This window comes from Crocodylus porosus, unplaced genomic scaffold (genome assembly GCF_001723895.1).
Source record: "Crocodylus porosus isolate Cpor-Errol unplaced genomic scaffold, CroPor_comp1, whole genome shotgun sequence".
NCBI classification, from domain to species: domain Eukaryota; kingdom Metazoa; phylum Chordata; order Crocodylia; family Crocodylidae; genus Crocodylus; species Crocodylus porosus.
Genome location: NW_017728886.1, coordinates 201,470,703 through 201,484,063, shown reverse-complemented (window position 1 = coordinate 201,484,063; position 13,361 = coordinate 201,470,703). Strand labels below are relative to the sequence as shown.

The 13,361-nt window shown below is 44.2% G+C and overlaps 1 protein-coding gene across 1 annotated transcript in view; it reads left to right on the top strand.

The window, feature by feature from the left end:
• The first annotated feature begins 934 nt into the window (after positions 1-934).
• Positions 935-13,361, top strand: part of ATP6V1H (ATPase H+ transporting V1 subunit H) — a 72,674-nt gene continuing 60,247 nt past the window's right edge. Inside the window, exons 1-3 of the mRNA XM_019548064.1 lie at positions 935-1,035; positions 2,873-2,995; positions 11,861-11,963. Coding sequence (XP_019403609.1) covers positions 2,892-2,995; positions 11,861-11,963 — 207 coding nt within the window. The 5' untranslated portion in view covers positions 935-1,035; positions 2,873-2,891. The remainder of the gene's footprint in view (positions 1,036-2,872; positions 2,996-11,860; positions 11,964-13,361) is intronic.

The following is a 13,361-nucleotide window of genomic DNA, read 5'->3' as shown; positions in this document are numbered from 1 at the left end:
TATGTTTGTATGAACCGGAAATGAGATGTAAGAGTTCCTACTTCTGCACACGTGCTCAGGAGAGAGGGGATAAAGCCTGCTGAGAAGTGTTCCCCGGGGGCAGAGGGTGGTCTTTTGTCTTCACTCTGACCCTATTTGCAAATATATACCTTTTGTGTTACTAATGGAGTGTGTCTGTGACTGAGAGTTCTTCGCCTCCCGAGAAACGAACCATAGCAATTTCTGCAACACCCAAATCTAAGTCAGTCCAGAATCATACATAGCCTACAACCAGCAAACATCCTCTGCTCCCACCAGGGGCTTCAGATGCTTCCAACAGCTTTTGGCAACATCCTACATGTAGCTTGAAGCCGGGAGGCTTGGGGCTTGGATGCTCCCCGAGTTTTGCCTGCTCTCAGCCACCTGGCCACGGGAGCAAGCTATGGAGGAGCCTCCCACTTCTAGAAAATGGGCGTTAAGCCCCAACACCTTGGTGGGGACTAAACTGCGCCAGAACAGTTATCCCAGAGAGGGCTTAAGGAAAACTGCCTTTTTGGACCCAGATACATGACATTTCCTCTGCCAGGTGGAGTCTTCCCCTATGTGGAGAATTTAAACCTTTGCGAAAACGTGGGTAAAACCAGGTCTGGGCCCAATTAAAAAGGAAGGGGCAGGGGGGATATCCCTTAAACTCTGGGCATTCAGGAAAGAGGCAATGATGTTGTGTGTGGATCGGTGCAGGGGCGCGATGCCGGTTTGCTTTCAGGATCATTTCTCCCCAGAAAACACACGTTTCCCCCTCACGCAGCGTTCAGCATCAACGAGGGGGCGAAACGAGCACCCTCCCCCCACCTTCGCCGGGCCTGGCACGCTGGGGGCGGGGCACGGCCAGGCACAGCCCCGCCCCGCGCTCCGCGTTCTCCCACAGCCCTGGCGCGGATTGGGCCTTGCCGGCCGCCGTCGGGCTTGGTTGTCAGCTGCGCGCTGTCACATGATCCACGCCGTTAGTGTTGCCCCGGCGCGCCGGTCCCGCCAGCATCCTCCTGCCGCCGAGGGGTAAGAGGGGCCGCCGGGGGGGAGCCGTTGGTGCCCCTCCCCCCCAGGGTGCGGACTGCGGCGGGCGGCGGGTTTCACCTTCATCCCGGAGGCAGGGAGGACGCGGCGGGAGGCAGCCGGTCCGGTTCTGGCCCACCCGGCTCCTGCTGCTGCCGGACCCCGGGTCGCTGCGGGTCCGCCCGGGGTTTGGCATCAGCGGCAGGGCCGACCCGGTGGGAGGGAGCAGCTTGAGCAGGGACGGAAGGGGTTGGGCGGCTGCCGGCTGCTCCTGGAGGCCCCTGGGCGCTGCGCTCGCCCCCGGGGCGGGTGAGGACGGGCTGCGACGCGGAGGTCGGGTCTGCGCCCGGGCCCGCTCCTGGCAGCGCCCCCGTCGCCTTGGGGCCGGGGTGTCACGCTTGCTTGGGGTCGGGGCAGAGGTGCCTTGGTGGCAGCGATGTGGGATCCAGCCAGGACGGTGGCATGGGAGTGGGGTGCGTTCCCACCAGAGACCAACTTCTGCTGCTCTCCAGGAGCCCCATGGGGCCCCGCGGAAAGGCACTGTGGGCTGAGTCTGGGCCATGGGCCATACGTTTGACACCCTTGCTTCAGGGTCTATTCTGTGCTTGGAAAGAAACTGCCTCTGGTCCAATAGCATCCCCCAGCTGTCCCACAGGTGGCACCTTCAGTGGCAAACTGGTTCAGAGAGGCATGAGTTTTCATGGGCAACAACATATTTTGTCCAAGAGGGTGTTGAGAAAGTGCAAGGCAGGCCCATGCAGAGAGATCTTGTATTGCCTCTGTATGCACCAGTGAGGAAGCTGGAGGTCATGTGGCCTTGTTAGTGGGGCTTTTTGTGCACTCATATGCTCAGCACCTGGTTCCAGGACAAGCGTGTTCAGAACGACAGGGTATCTTTGTACTTTCTGCTGCAGAGGCATACCTCAAATGAAGCTTATTCTGATATGTCTTAATTCTGTGTTTGGGAATCAATTCTTTAATGTGGCTGTCAGTTCTTTACTGATGTACATGAGACTTGAATACAGGAAACAGAACAGAGAACAAATCTTTAAATAGAACGGGAGGTTCACAGAGTCCAGTGTCTTTTTTTTTTCCCCCCCTTCATGCTTTGCTTTTGTTATGTTTAAACAAAGGGGGAAAAATCTTGTTGCTTCATAAATATTTTCTGCTTGGGGATGTTGTGGAATAAACACGAAAGCATGGCTGTTATGGCTTTGGATTGTAGTTGCTTAGATCTTTTTATGCCTAATTATCCACCCTATGTGACTTACCTTTCTAATGTCTGGATTCTCCGGTGCTTGGAAAAGGTTATGAAATAACATATTAACCTGGTGACTTGTGTTGGTGTAGGAAAATCATGTTAGAAAACTTGTAGCTGTGGATGAATGCACTTCTTTTTAAAGCTCTCTTAATCACAAAAGGGGGGGAAATTCTTTAACAAGCCTCAGCTTTTTCACTTTTTTTAAAGACAGAGTTGAAGACTGTCAAATCTGCTTTGCTTCAAATGGACATGTGTATAGCTCTGTTTTTCACACTTCATGTTTTGTATGGGTCCTTTTTTCAAGTCCTCTGTCAGGAGTGAGAGGTGTATCTTTCATATACATCAGCAACTGAAATTTAAAAGTAAAGCATGATTCTTACTTAGGCCTTTTTGTGGCATCTCAATTTTGGCACCCAATAATGAGCTTTTTTTTCTTTTCAGAAAGATGGAGGGTAGCTGCTCACTAAAATTGGGTGTATTTTAAAATGTCTCCTAAATCTACTTATCTTTTAAATATCTTGGTCATATAGTATGTTCTGTATGTACCCGATATCTCATATATTCTGTTTTTCTGAACAGATTTTGAAAAGTGATCAAAATGGATATCAGAGGTGCTGTGGATGCAGCTGTCCCAACAAACATTATTGCTGCCAAAGCAGCTGAAGTTCGGGCAAACAAAGTAAACTGGCAGTTATATCTCCAGTAAGTATAAGATGACCTTGAATCATTGACGGTCAGCTGTATTTTCTGCTGGCTTGTAGAGTTTTAATTTATGATGTGTAATGTGAGAAGTGTCATTCTGTCATGCTGCTATGAAAGTAATTGGAAAAAAGCTCCAGTAACTGGAAATGGTTGAGCAAATCTCCTACAGGCTTGCTGCAAGTAGGAGAACTCCATTTCTCAAATTAAGTACTGTGTGGTACTTTGGAGAAAAGTGTTTTGCTATCAGAGTCTTTTCCTGCGAGTGGAACAGTGTTTCCCCAGAAAAAGCATGGTGTTATAAGAGAATTTAGGTCATGTCTATACTAGAAGGCCATAGCTAGTCTAGGTATTCCATATGAGCAAAGTGAGCCTAGTGTGGATGCAGCTTAATACCGACAAATTTGTGCCTTTGCTGGTGTACATAACTTCAGCCTCCAAATAAGATAAGTTATGTTTATATTAGTGGTTCCCGAATTGTGAGTCGTGATTCCATTTGGAGTTGTGACTCACAACACCAGTGGATGGTGTTGTGGGTTGGGAGTGAGGGCCCATGCTGAGGAAATGGCCATAATACCAGTATTTTGGTTCCCTGTGTCATTTGAGTAGAGACCAATGTGATATTTTCTGAATGTTTGATAACTTTTTCTCATAGAGTTTTGAGAGATTGTTAGAGCAGCTTTCAGTTGCCTATTGAAATAAGGCCCAAAGGTCAGTCAAGCTGATAGCATGCATGGAGAGAAGTTTAATTAATCTTAGCAAAGAGAATGGTTCCAATATTTGCTACAAGTTATTCCAAACCAAAACCCAAGACAAAATTGCTCTATGCTGCTGTCTGTACTCTCACAATTCTGTTAGGCTTAACAACCAGGGTTACATCTTTCTGGTGCTGGTTAAAGGTTGAGTGAGAGAGAGCAGGACAGGTGGGGTTTGGTTTCAGTCACTTTAAGACCTCTCAGAAAGAAGGAGATGAGTTGTCTGTGTTAGCAGGGGTCTGGGTTTTCCATTTCCCATGGAAAAATGTGGATTTTCCCCTTTACCAGAGGAAAACACAGATTTCTCACTTCAATGGAGAAATCTGCAGATTTTGCAGTGTTTCAAAGAGCTGTTTGCAAGTTGGCAGAGTTCCAGTCTGCAAGGGGTTGGGGGTGGGGTGGGAAGAAGGTGGTTAGGCAGGGGGTGCCATGTGCATGTATATGCACATGTCTGCCAGGCAGCTGGGAGAGCAGCTCCTGCAGGTGAGTGGGGGGTGGGATTGAGGCCCCTATAAGAAGGGAAGGAGGGAGTTGGACAGGGCTGAGGCTGGGGCTGTTGCCCAGCTGGGTGGTACATAAGGTCTGGCGTCCAGGGCTGCAATGTGTGGCTGGAGGGCCCCAGTGAGGAGTGGGTCAGGGCTGTGGGCAGCTCACCTGGGGGTGGCGGGTGAGGCCATCTCCCCACCACTGCGTGCACTCCCAGGAAGGCAGGGGGGACCCATTCCCCCCCAGATCTGTGCGCAGGGAGAGCGTGGGCACGGGCTGTCCACTGCCAGCTAGAGCTTCCACCCTATTGTCCTACCCTGGTGCCTCCGCAGCCCAGCGGGTGCAACCCAGAGCTGCAGGGAAGCTGCTTGCTGCTGTAAGCTCCGTGCTGCCCTAGCAACACATTCTCTGTGCATACAGGGGCAGCAGTGTGGGGTTGTGCCCTGCTGCATGTGCAGGGGACCTGTCGCCAGGGCATCACGGCGCTTGCAGTGGCAAGCAGCCTGCCTGTGCAGCCCTGCTGTTAGCTGGTAGGCCCTGGCAGAGATCAACAGGGCAGGAGCCCATGGCCACTCCTGTCTTATGCACAGATCTGTGCAGTGGTGGGGAGCCTGCCTCACCCCTGCCTGGGCCCATAGCAGGCAGCAGCAGGGGGTTGTGGGTGGGGAGTGAGGGGCCCTGTCAGGGCCAGGGGCTGTGGGGGCAGAGTAAGGGGCACAAACAGGACTGGGGGGGAGCGGGGAGTGAAGGGCACCAGCAGGGTCAGAGGGCTGTGGGAGGAGTGAGAGGCCTTTCATTTTAATCACATATGTTGGTGTTTTTATCAGAGAATCTGCAGTTTTATTTATTTATTTATTTTTTAATTAATTGGGGAAAACCAGGATCTCTGCTTATTAGCTTTCCTTTGTAGGGTAAAAGTTTTTCCTATTGTGCTTCTGATTAAGGCTTGTGATGCTATTGTGGAAGATGCATTGCAGCCTAAATATACTGGTGACATGTGGTTCTCATCTTATTGCACTGATTATAATGCCATCTTCCTGCATTCTTGTGATTGCATCTTAGATGTGAGGTACTTAATTGAAGAGCCTGCAGGTTAGATAGACACTTTGCTAGGAAGATTGGGGAACTTACTGGAAAGATGAAAGGAGGAGTCTGACCCCTTGACTACCTGTTTTTTCTGTTATATAATCTAGCATCTGGAGATCTTAGTTGCTGCCAGAGGCGGAGTGAGAGATTATGATCAATTCTTTTGTGTAGGTCTTCATTATTTCTGCATTATATTAGATACAGCAACTGTTGGGAACCAGGTAAGAACAGCATTCAGTTAATGCAGAATGCAGCTGTCTAGTTGTTGATATTTTCCTAGTAGTACAACAATGTTTCTTTCCAGAAACAACACTTACTTTTTAAATGTATTTCTGGATGTAGTCCAAAGTGATCCAAATTGCTTTATGTAGGTTTGGTCTTGATTTATTTAGAGAATGACTCTGCCTGAGTTGGTTATCTGTGTGCTGATAGGCTGTAGGAATATACCCACAAAGATGGCCTTTCTCATTTCAAGTTCTTAGTGTTTTGCCAGAGGTTGGGGATAGCACATAGTGTTGTTTTTTTTTTTTTAAAGTTATGCAAATGTTTACACACTCTTGAGCCAGATTTTTGAAGATACTTAGGCATTCATATCAATAGGAATTAAGCAACTAAGTACCTTTTAACAATTTGGCCTTATGCTGTTTACAGAGTTTTATATATAAAAGCTGTATTAAAGTTGTGTTTAATACAGTGATTACCTGACTTTGAGGACAAAGTCCTTCCAAGTTTACCTCTGCCATCTCTAACCTTCAGTGCTGCAGGTGAATAGCTTGTGTTTATTGTTATGTCAAATTCTAGTGCATACTAGTATTAAGGTCTTGAGTTTTCCAGTACAGAGTCAGTTTAAACTAAACGTTACTAGGTGTATTGTTTATCCTGTCTCTCAATTATATGCTAGCAGAATTTTCCACTACCCTAACATAGTATAGCATATACTAATATCAGCATATAGCATATTGAGTAAAAGACAATATTTTACTGTAATTTGGTCAAAATTGGAAAGACGTTCTACGTTTGCTATTGAACCCAATAGTTTGGAAATAAAATGTGGCTTTTTTTTTTGTTTTGATCAACATGTCTGTTTTACTCTTAACTAGGGTGAGCAGCTTAACAACGAGAAGAAAAACTATCTTTAGATAGTATGTACGCTTAGTTTTGACTGTCGGAAGTGCTTCTGTAGTATAAAAAATGAGTTGGAGGCCAGGATTCATTTTCTAAGACTGGAAGAATGAATTGCCATTTTTCATAGTGGAATGACATCTTCTCTTCAAACTCTAAGTTACACATTTAGAAAACTGCTTTTAAAAAAATTATAACTTTTTATTTTTTTTGAAGCACCAGCTTTCTGAAAAATGTCTTCAAAGAAAATACTGCATTATTCTTCATTAATGTTTTGTATTCAAAAACTTGATTAAATATATCCTGGCTATGCAGTTCGATCAATAAAAGGTATTCCTAAGATTTCCTTGCCTATCTGAGTACTTTTAAAAATGTTTTAAAAGTGTGCATGGGTTGTTTTGTTGAGTTTTTTGCTTGGTAGAATTTCTGTGCAGGTCCAGGCTTACAGAAGCCATTCCTTCTATTTAACAGTGCAGCCTTCCATTTTATAATTACTAATCAAGTCAGCTCTGTGTCCCAGTAGGCGTAATAAGACTACACTTGATCTTAGCCAAAGGCCAGGAAACCCAATAGGTATTAATATTTCCTAGGCATGTGATTAAATAGTTGCACCTTGACATGTTCCAATAAAACAATTATACAATGATACCATTAATGACATTTGGAAACATCTAATATTGAACGGTCTGATCCTGGTAGATGTGTTCAGATGCAAGAAAGCCAGGCTTCTTGTAGTGGTGTCAGATGAGTAAAAGAGGAACTATATAGTTGGAAGAAATGCATAATGAACAACAAAATGAATCACAAGTCTCTGTATCAGCTTGACTGACCAAGAGGTTTTATAAATTACATGTTTCAAGTGTTTTATATTGATTATTGCTCTCTCTTAAGTAGCAGTTGTCTTGAGTCCTGTGGTGGTAATAAGGGCATTAATAATGACTGTCTTTGGACTATGAATGAAACATGGACTTGTTCAAAAAGTTTTGTTCCATAGGTTAGGTGGCAGCACTTCAGTAAGATTAGTATAAGTCACTCAGTCTGCTGCCCATTAAAGCCAAGCTAACATTACTCTGCAACTTTACAGGGGGAAACTAACTAAATGATGTAACAAACCCTTAAAGATGTATGCTGTTCTGTCCGAACATAACAGTTTACATTTTGTGTTTATTTTTTTTGATTTTGATCTATTTGGTAAACTTCCAAGTGCGTGTGGTTGCCTGGCATATATGAAATATTGAAAAAATATATACTGTTGCTAATGATCAGCATTCTTAATCACAAGAAAACTCATTGGTTATAGTTGTCTTGGTTAAAAGTGAGTTGCAAAAGACCTTGTGATGAAATGGTGGTTTTGGTTACAGAAATCCTTTATCATCAGGAAATGAGAAGTCCGCATATTAATAAGATTGTAAAACTTGAACTGCTGGTTACCAAAAGAAAAAAAACAAACCAGAAAATCCATTCCTTTTCATTGTTTCCCTGTGAACACCATTGGTTTCTCCCCGCCACACCTTTGAACTGCTAATTCATGAGAACCTGTCATGAATATTCTATAATTACTTAATTTAATTTTAAAATGAAGTTATTGGAAAATGGCTTATTTGAGGCTAGTAAAGTTATTATTGGAATCCCCAAGATCACTGCTGAAATATTAATGGCTTGTTTATCAAGCTGTCAGATTTTTTCTTTTGTGTAGCCCTGTGCTAGTTAAGAAACTTCTCCTCAAATTGACATTTATAAACAAACAGTTATTAATTTTCAGTACTCTCTCTGGGAGATGTCAGCCTCAACTGTTGGTTCCCCTGAGCTCCAATGTTAGATCAAAGCTTGTTTTGAAAGTTTTTTTTTTCCCTTGACAGTTGGCAGACTTTTTAATGGGTTTGAAATGCCTTATTTTTCTGCACACGACATGTACCTGTTTCCCCAAGATTTGTTCCCCCAAAATTAGGGTGCATGTGATAAGTGAAGAAGCCAATTTTTCTGATTGATTGGGATTGAAGGACCCTGCTTTGATTTCTGCTTCCCAGTGCAGCATCTGTGTTGTTAGTATTCAGCCTAGTGAGGGAGTCGATTTAATAGCTTATTTTTCTTCACTCTACAAGTGTTAACAATTGCCATACCTTTTTAATAGTCTTGATATTCCACTAATGAAACTAAACATTATTAAGCAATTTTGCTGTCTGCCAACTGCTTCAGGTCTCTTTCCTCCTATTTTACACCCTTAGTTAGAGACTCTTCAGCTCTTTTTTTTGTAAATCATGGATCCACTCATGAAGAGCAGCCTTCAAGAGCAGCTGTGGTTTCAGTTTTCTTCTCTTCCTGCTTAACTAAAAGCTAAGTTGAAGATTTGGCTCTGCCCTTGCTCTATGCAGCCATAACTTGGGGAAAAGTCTTCCCCCTGCCTCCCTTCATTCTGCCTTTCAAAAACAAGCTGCATGTTTTTGGGGTGTATTTTATATGTGAGAAAATACAATAAATAGGGGTTTTTTTGAACTTTCTCAGATGTGTTAAAATCAAGGCCTTGTCTTCAAAGAAGATGCAAGATAGTAGTAAACTAGTACTTGTTAAATAGCTTAAAAAGCAGGGAAGGGTATGTCTTAGGCTTACTTCTGATGTCTAGGTCTGGGCAATGTTGATGAGGAATGTGAGCTAATCCCTTTAAGACCAGGTCACTGAATCCAGTTCGGTATAGTTTCTTAACAGCTGCATCATAAGTCGTATTAAAACCAGCTCAGACTCTCATTTCAAAACTAGTTACAGACTTTTGCCTCCACAGTTCCTTCTGGGAGGCTGTTGGTGTGTGGGAGTAATATAATCAATCGCTTGACTGGCTGCAGATATACAGGTCTGTTAGTTTTTGCCTGGCTGCACAAAATCTGTGAGCTGTGTGATAAAAATAACCTCCCTCTTGTCAGAAGGTTAGCTGTATCAATAATAGTTAGCTTCACAAAATGTATCTCTAGTAGCTATCAGTTGTTTCTGTGCTTGATGAGGAATGGTGCCGATACCAGTGTATGGACAAAAACTTACACCAAAAGCTTGGCAAAACTCCTTGCTCTCAGGTGATGGAATGGCCCCATCTGGAGACTTACATGGTCTAACTTGAGAAAAAATAATTCTCCTACCAAAGTAGGTCTTTTAGGTATGTGTATCCTATAAAAATCTAAAGCCATATTTCTTTACAGACCCCAGCCAGCCCAGTTTTGGTATAAGCCTTAAGACTCCGAAATTAATAAGCCTCAAGAAATGCTTCTAGCAATAGGGGATAGATGTTTGGATTGTCCAAAATAGTATTAATGAGATATCACAGAACCAGTGAAAATGCATTGCTGTTTCTTCCTCAATTATTCCATGAAACAGTCTCTTAATGCTTGACTGTTAAATAGTGTGCTATCATACCATCTATGGTGCAACAGCCTAGTTAAATTTGTAATGTAAAAGAAAGTGGTGAAGTATCACAAAGTTATTTATTTAATAAGGGGCAGGTGGAAAGCATGGAATAGACTATTGCAGGTATTGTCCAGTTTATTCAGCCGGCCAAATCTGGGTATGCAGATTGCAAGGATTACTAGGCTTTAATGTACTGTAAGACAATAACAGAGTTCTAACTGAACCCTTAGTCATGGACCATCTGAAAATAAGTGAATCACTTCTGGAAAAGATTAACTAAAAGAAGCCATTGTGTTTAACTGTGGTAGGTAGAAAAAGCCTCTGACTCAGTGGAAACATAAGAGTCAAAAATGTGGCAAACATTCCACCATGGAGTAACATGCCTTACTTCTGTCTTGGGTGATTTTGTGTCTGATGGCTTTGCACAGTTTTCCACTTCAGCTTCTGAGCCTCTGGGGTTGTAGTCTTTCTATGTATTAACTTATACTGTTAAGTGTTTTAAAGCCTTGGACTTCCCCCCCATCTGGATCCAGCTCCTTTGTGCTGCCACTGAGTCTAAGCAGACACACACCCCATCAGGCATACAGGCAGAATCCAGGATGCATGCAGCTGTACCTGTCCTGGCCACTCCAGGTCTGTGTTGCACAGGAGAGTGGGGCAGATTGCAAGGTGTCCAGAATACCGTGTGTGTAGTACAGATTCTGGACTGGCTGTAGCAGGTGCTCTGCTACAGACAGTGCCTGCCCTGGCTGCAGATACATGTGGCATCCACTCCAGGACATGTACTGCACACAGTGGCCATGCCAGCTGTCCTGGGACTGTTCTGCATGTTGTCTTCTCCATTCAGTCCGAAACATGTGCTGCACACAGCACCTGTCAGTGCCACGTGCAGTGCAGGTCCTGGACTGGCTGGTGTGGGCACAGTGTGCAACATGGTTTCCAAAGTGGGTGCTGCATGTGGTGCAGTCCAGCTGGGTCAGGCACTGTGCGTCTTAAGGTACCTCAGTTTAGGATCTGTTCTACATGTTGGACTCTGCCCTATGCAATGCCCTTTCTGGCTGCTCTGGGATCCATACCACATGCAACGTGGGCCCAGACTTGCACCTGTGGGGAACAGGTGCCGGATCTGCTATGCTGGAGGGGAGGGGTAAGGATAGGGAGTCTGTGAGCCCAGCTGGGTCTGTGAACTGGCCCTGCAGCACTCAGTCGGACCACTGATCTAGATAATTGTTGTTCTTATTGTCTTGCTTGTTTGTTAGCAGTTGTGGGAGCATCTTCTGCATAATGACAAAAAGAAGATTCTATCAACTCGGAAGACAGCAGCTTGTTAAATTGAAAGAGTATTTATTTTTCTGTTAATGATCTTGGGTATCTTCTACGGTTGCTTTAATTTTTACCTGAAGCAGTGGAGTACAGAGTTGTATGGCTAATGGGTACAACCATGGAATATGCTAGCTCAAGTCTTTCCCCTCTCCAGATTGATGCCCATGGTTAAAATGCTGGCATGTGTTAATTTTGAAAAGTGAATGCAGTCTAATTTGGAAAGCAGAAATTGCATGTGTTCCTATTTTTGCTTAATATGCGTTTTAATGCCAAAATCAAGTATTTTGATAGACTGACTAATGTGCATTTTACTTCCTGTTTTTAAAAACCTGGTGTTGTAGAGTTGTACTGCTTTTGTGTTATGACTTCAGTTTTCAGTGTGTACTAGATATACATGCATAGGGATAGTACTGTTTCTTTTAGTGATTCCTTATATTTTTCCAGGGTATGGAGATAGTCTGAAAATGACTGAAGTGATGCTACTGGGCAGTCAGATACCTAGAAGTTTGCTTTTTAAATACTTTCCCCATTCTACATCTTCATGTCTTTGCTCATGCAGCTCTTGGGAGAATAGGAATCCTTACACATCATAGGATCATGTACTTACTATAAGTTTAATAAGGGATACACAGCAAGAGGAAAGGGAATATTGCCTGAAATAAATAATTCACAAAAAATCCTTACAGCTTTGTGCTTTGCTTTCTAGAGGACAGATGATTTCAGGTGAAGACTGTGAATTTATTCAGAGATTTGAACAGAAGAGAAGCCCAGAAGAAAAACAAGAACTACTGCAAACTGAAGGGAACCAGGTAATTCATCTTTCGTTAATGTTTTCTTGAGGAAAACTTTGCCAACATTAATTTAATATTTGAAACTGTTTGGGTATTAAGAAAGTCTTAACAGAGACATTTAAGGCCCTAAAAAAATCCTGGATTGGCAAGTGTAACTTGGACATTATTTTATCAGAACTCTAAGAAAAATATTTTGTTAAATGCAGTGTACTTGAATAAGTGTTGAGCTTCACCACTTGTTATGCTCTTGAATGACATAATGGCATTGTTTAGAGTGACAGGATAGCTGTCAGATCATACTTTACACAAGCCATACAACATAATTTATATGCTTCTTCACTTTAAAACAAACAAGGTAGAATCTAAAGGGAAGTACTAAGTTCTTGTGAATCTTTTTAGGCTCTCTTCCATCTCAGATGCTTGCATGAATAAAAAAACTAGGTGACTGTGGCATTGTGGCCTACAGTCAGATGGACTGCAGATTGGTTGAAGGGTCATACTCGGGAGGGTATTGGTGGACGGGTCTTTTTCGATCTGGAGGGAAGTGGGCAGTGGAGTCCCCCAGGGCTTGGTCCTTGGGCCTACACTGTTCAATTTCTTTATTAGTGACTTGACAATGGGGTGAAAAGCAGCCTGTTTAAATTTGCTGATGATACAAAGATTTGGGGTGAGGTGAGCACACTAGTAGGGAAGGACAGGTTACAGCAGGACCTGGACAGGTTACTAGGGTGGGCTAATGAAAATAGGATGGGTTTCAATACTGACAAGTGCAGGGTGCTGCACTTGGGCAGTAGGAACCAGCAGCACGCTTATAAGCTGGGAAACTCCCTTCTTGAGAGCATGGTGGCTGAAAGATCTTGGAGTCATTATTGGCTCCAAGATGAACATGGGCTGACAATGCAAGGTCATGGTCAGTAGGGCTAACCGTACCTTGTTGTGTATCTATAGATGCATTTCAAGCAGGGCCAAGGAGGTGATCCTCCCCCTCTGTGACACTGGTCAGGCTGCAGCTGGAGTACTGCGTCCAGTTCTGGGTGCCACACTTCAGGAGGGATGTGGAGAGCATTGAGAGGGTCCAGAGGAGGGCTACCCGCATGATCTGGGGACAGCAAGGCAGACCCTACAAAGAGAGGCTACAGGACCTTAAGCTGTTTGGCCTTCGCAAGAGAAGGCTGAGGGGGGACCTGGTGGCCATCTGTAAACTCACTAGGGGGAGACCTTGCTCCCCCTAGCGCCCCCGGGGGTAACAAGGAATAACGGCCACAAGTTGTTGGAGTAGGTTTAGACTAGACATCCGAAGGCACTACTTCATAGTCAGGGTGGCTAGGATCTGGAATCAACTTCCAAGGGAAGTGGTGCTGGCTCCTACCCTGGGGGTCTTTAAGAGGAGGCTTGACGTCTACCTGGCTGGGGTCA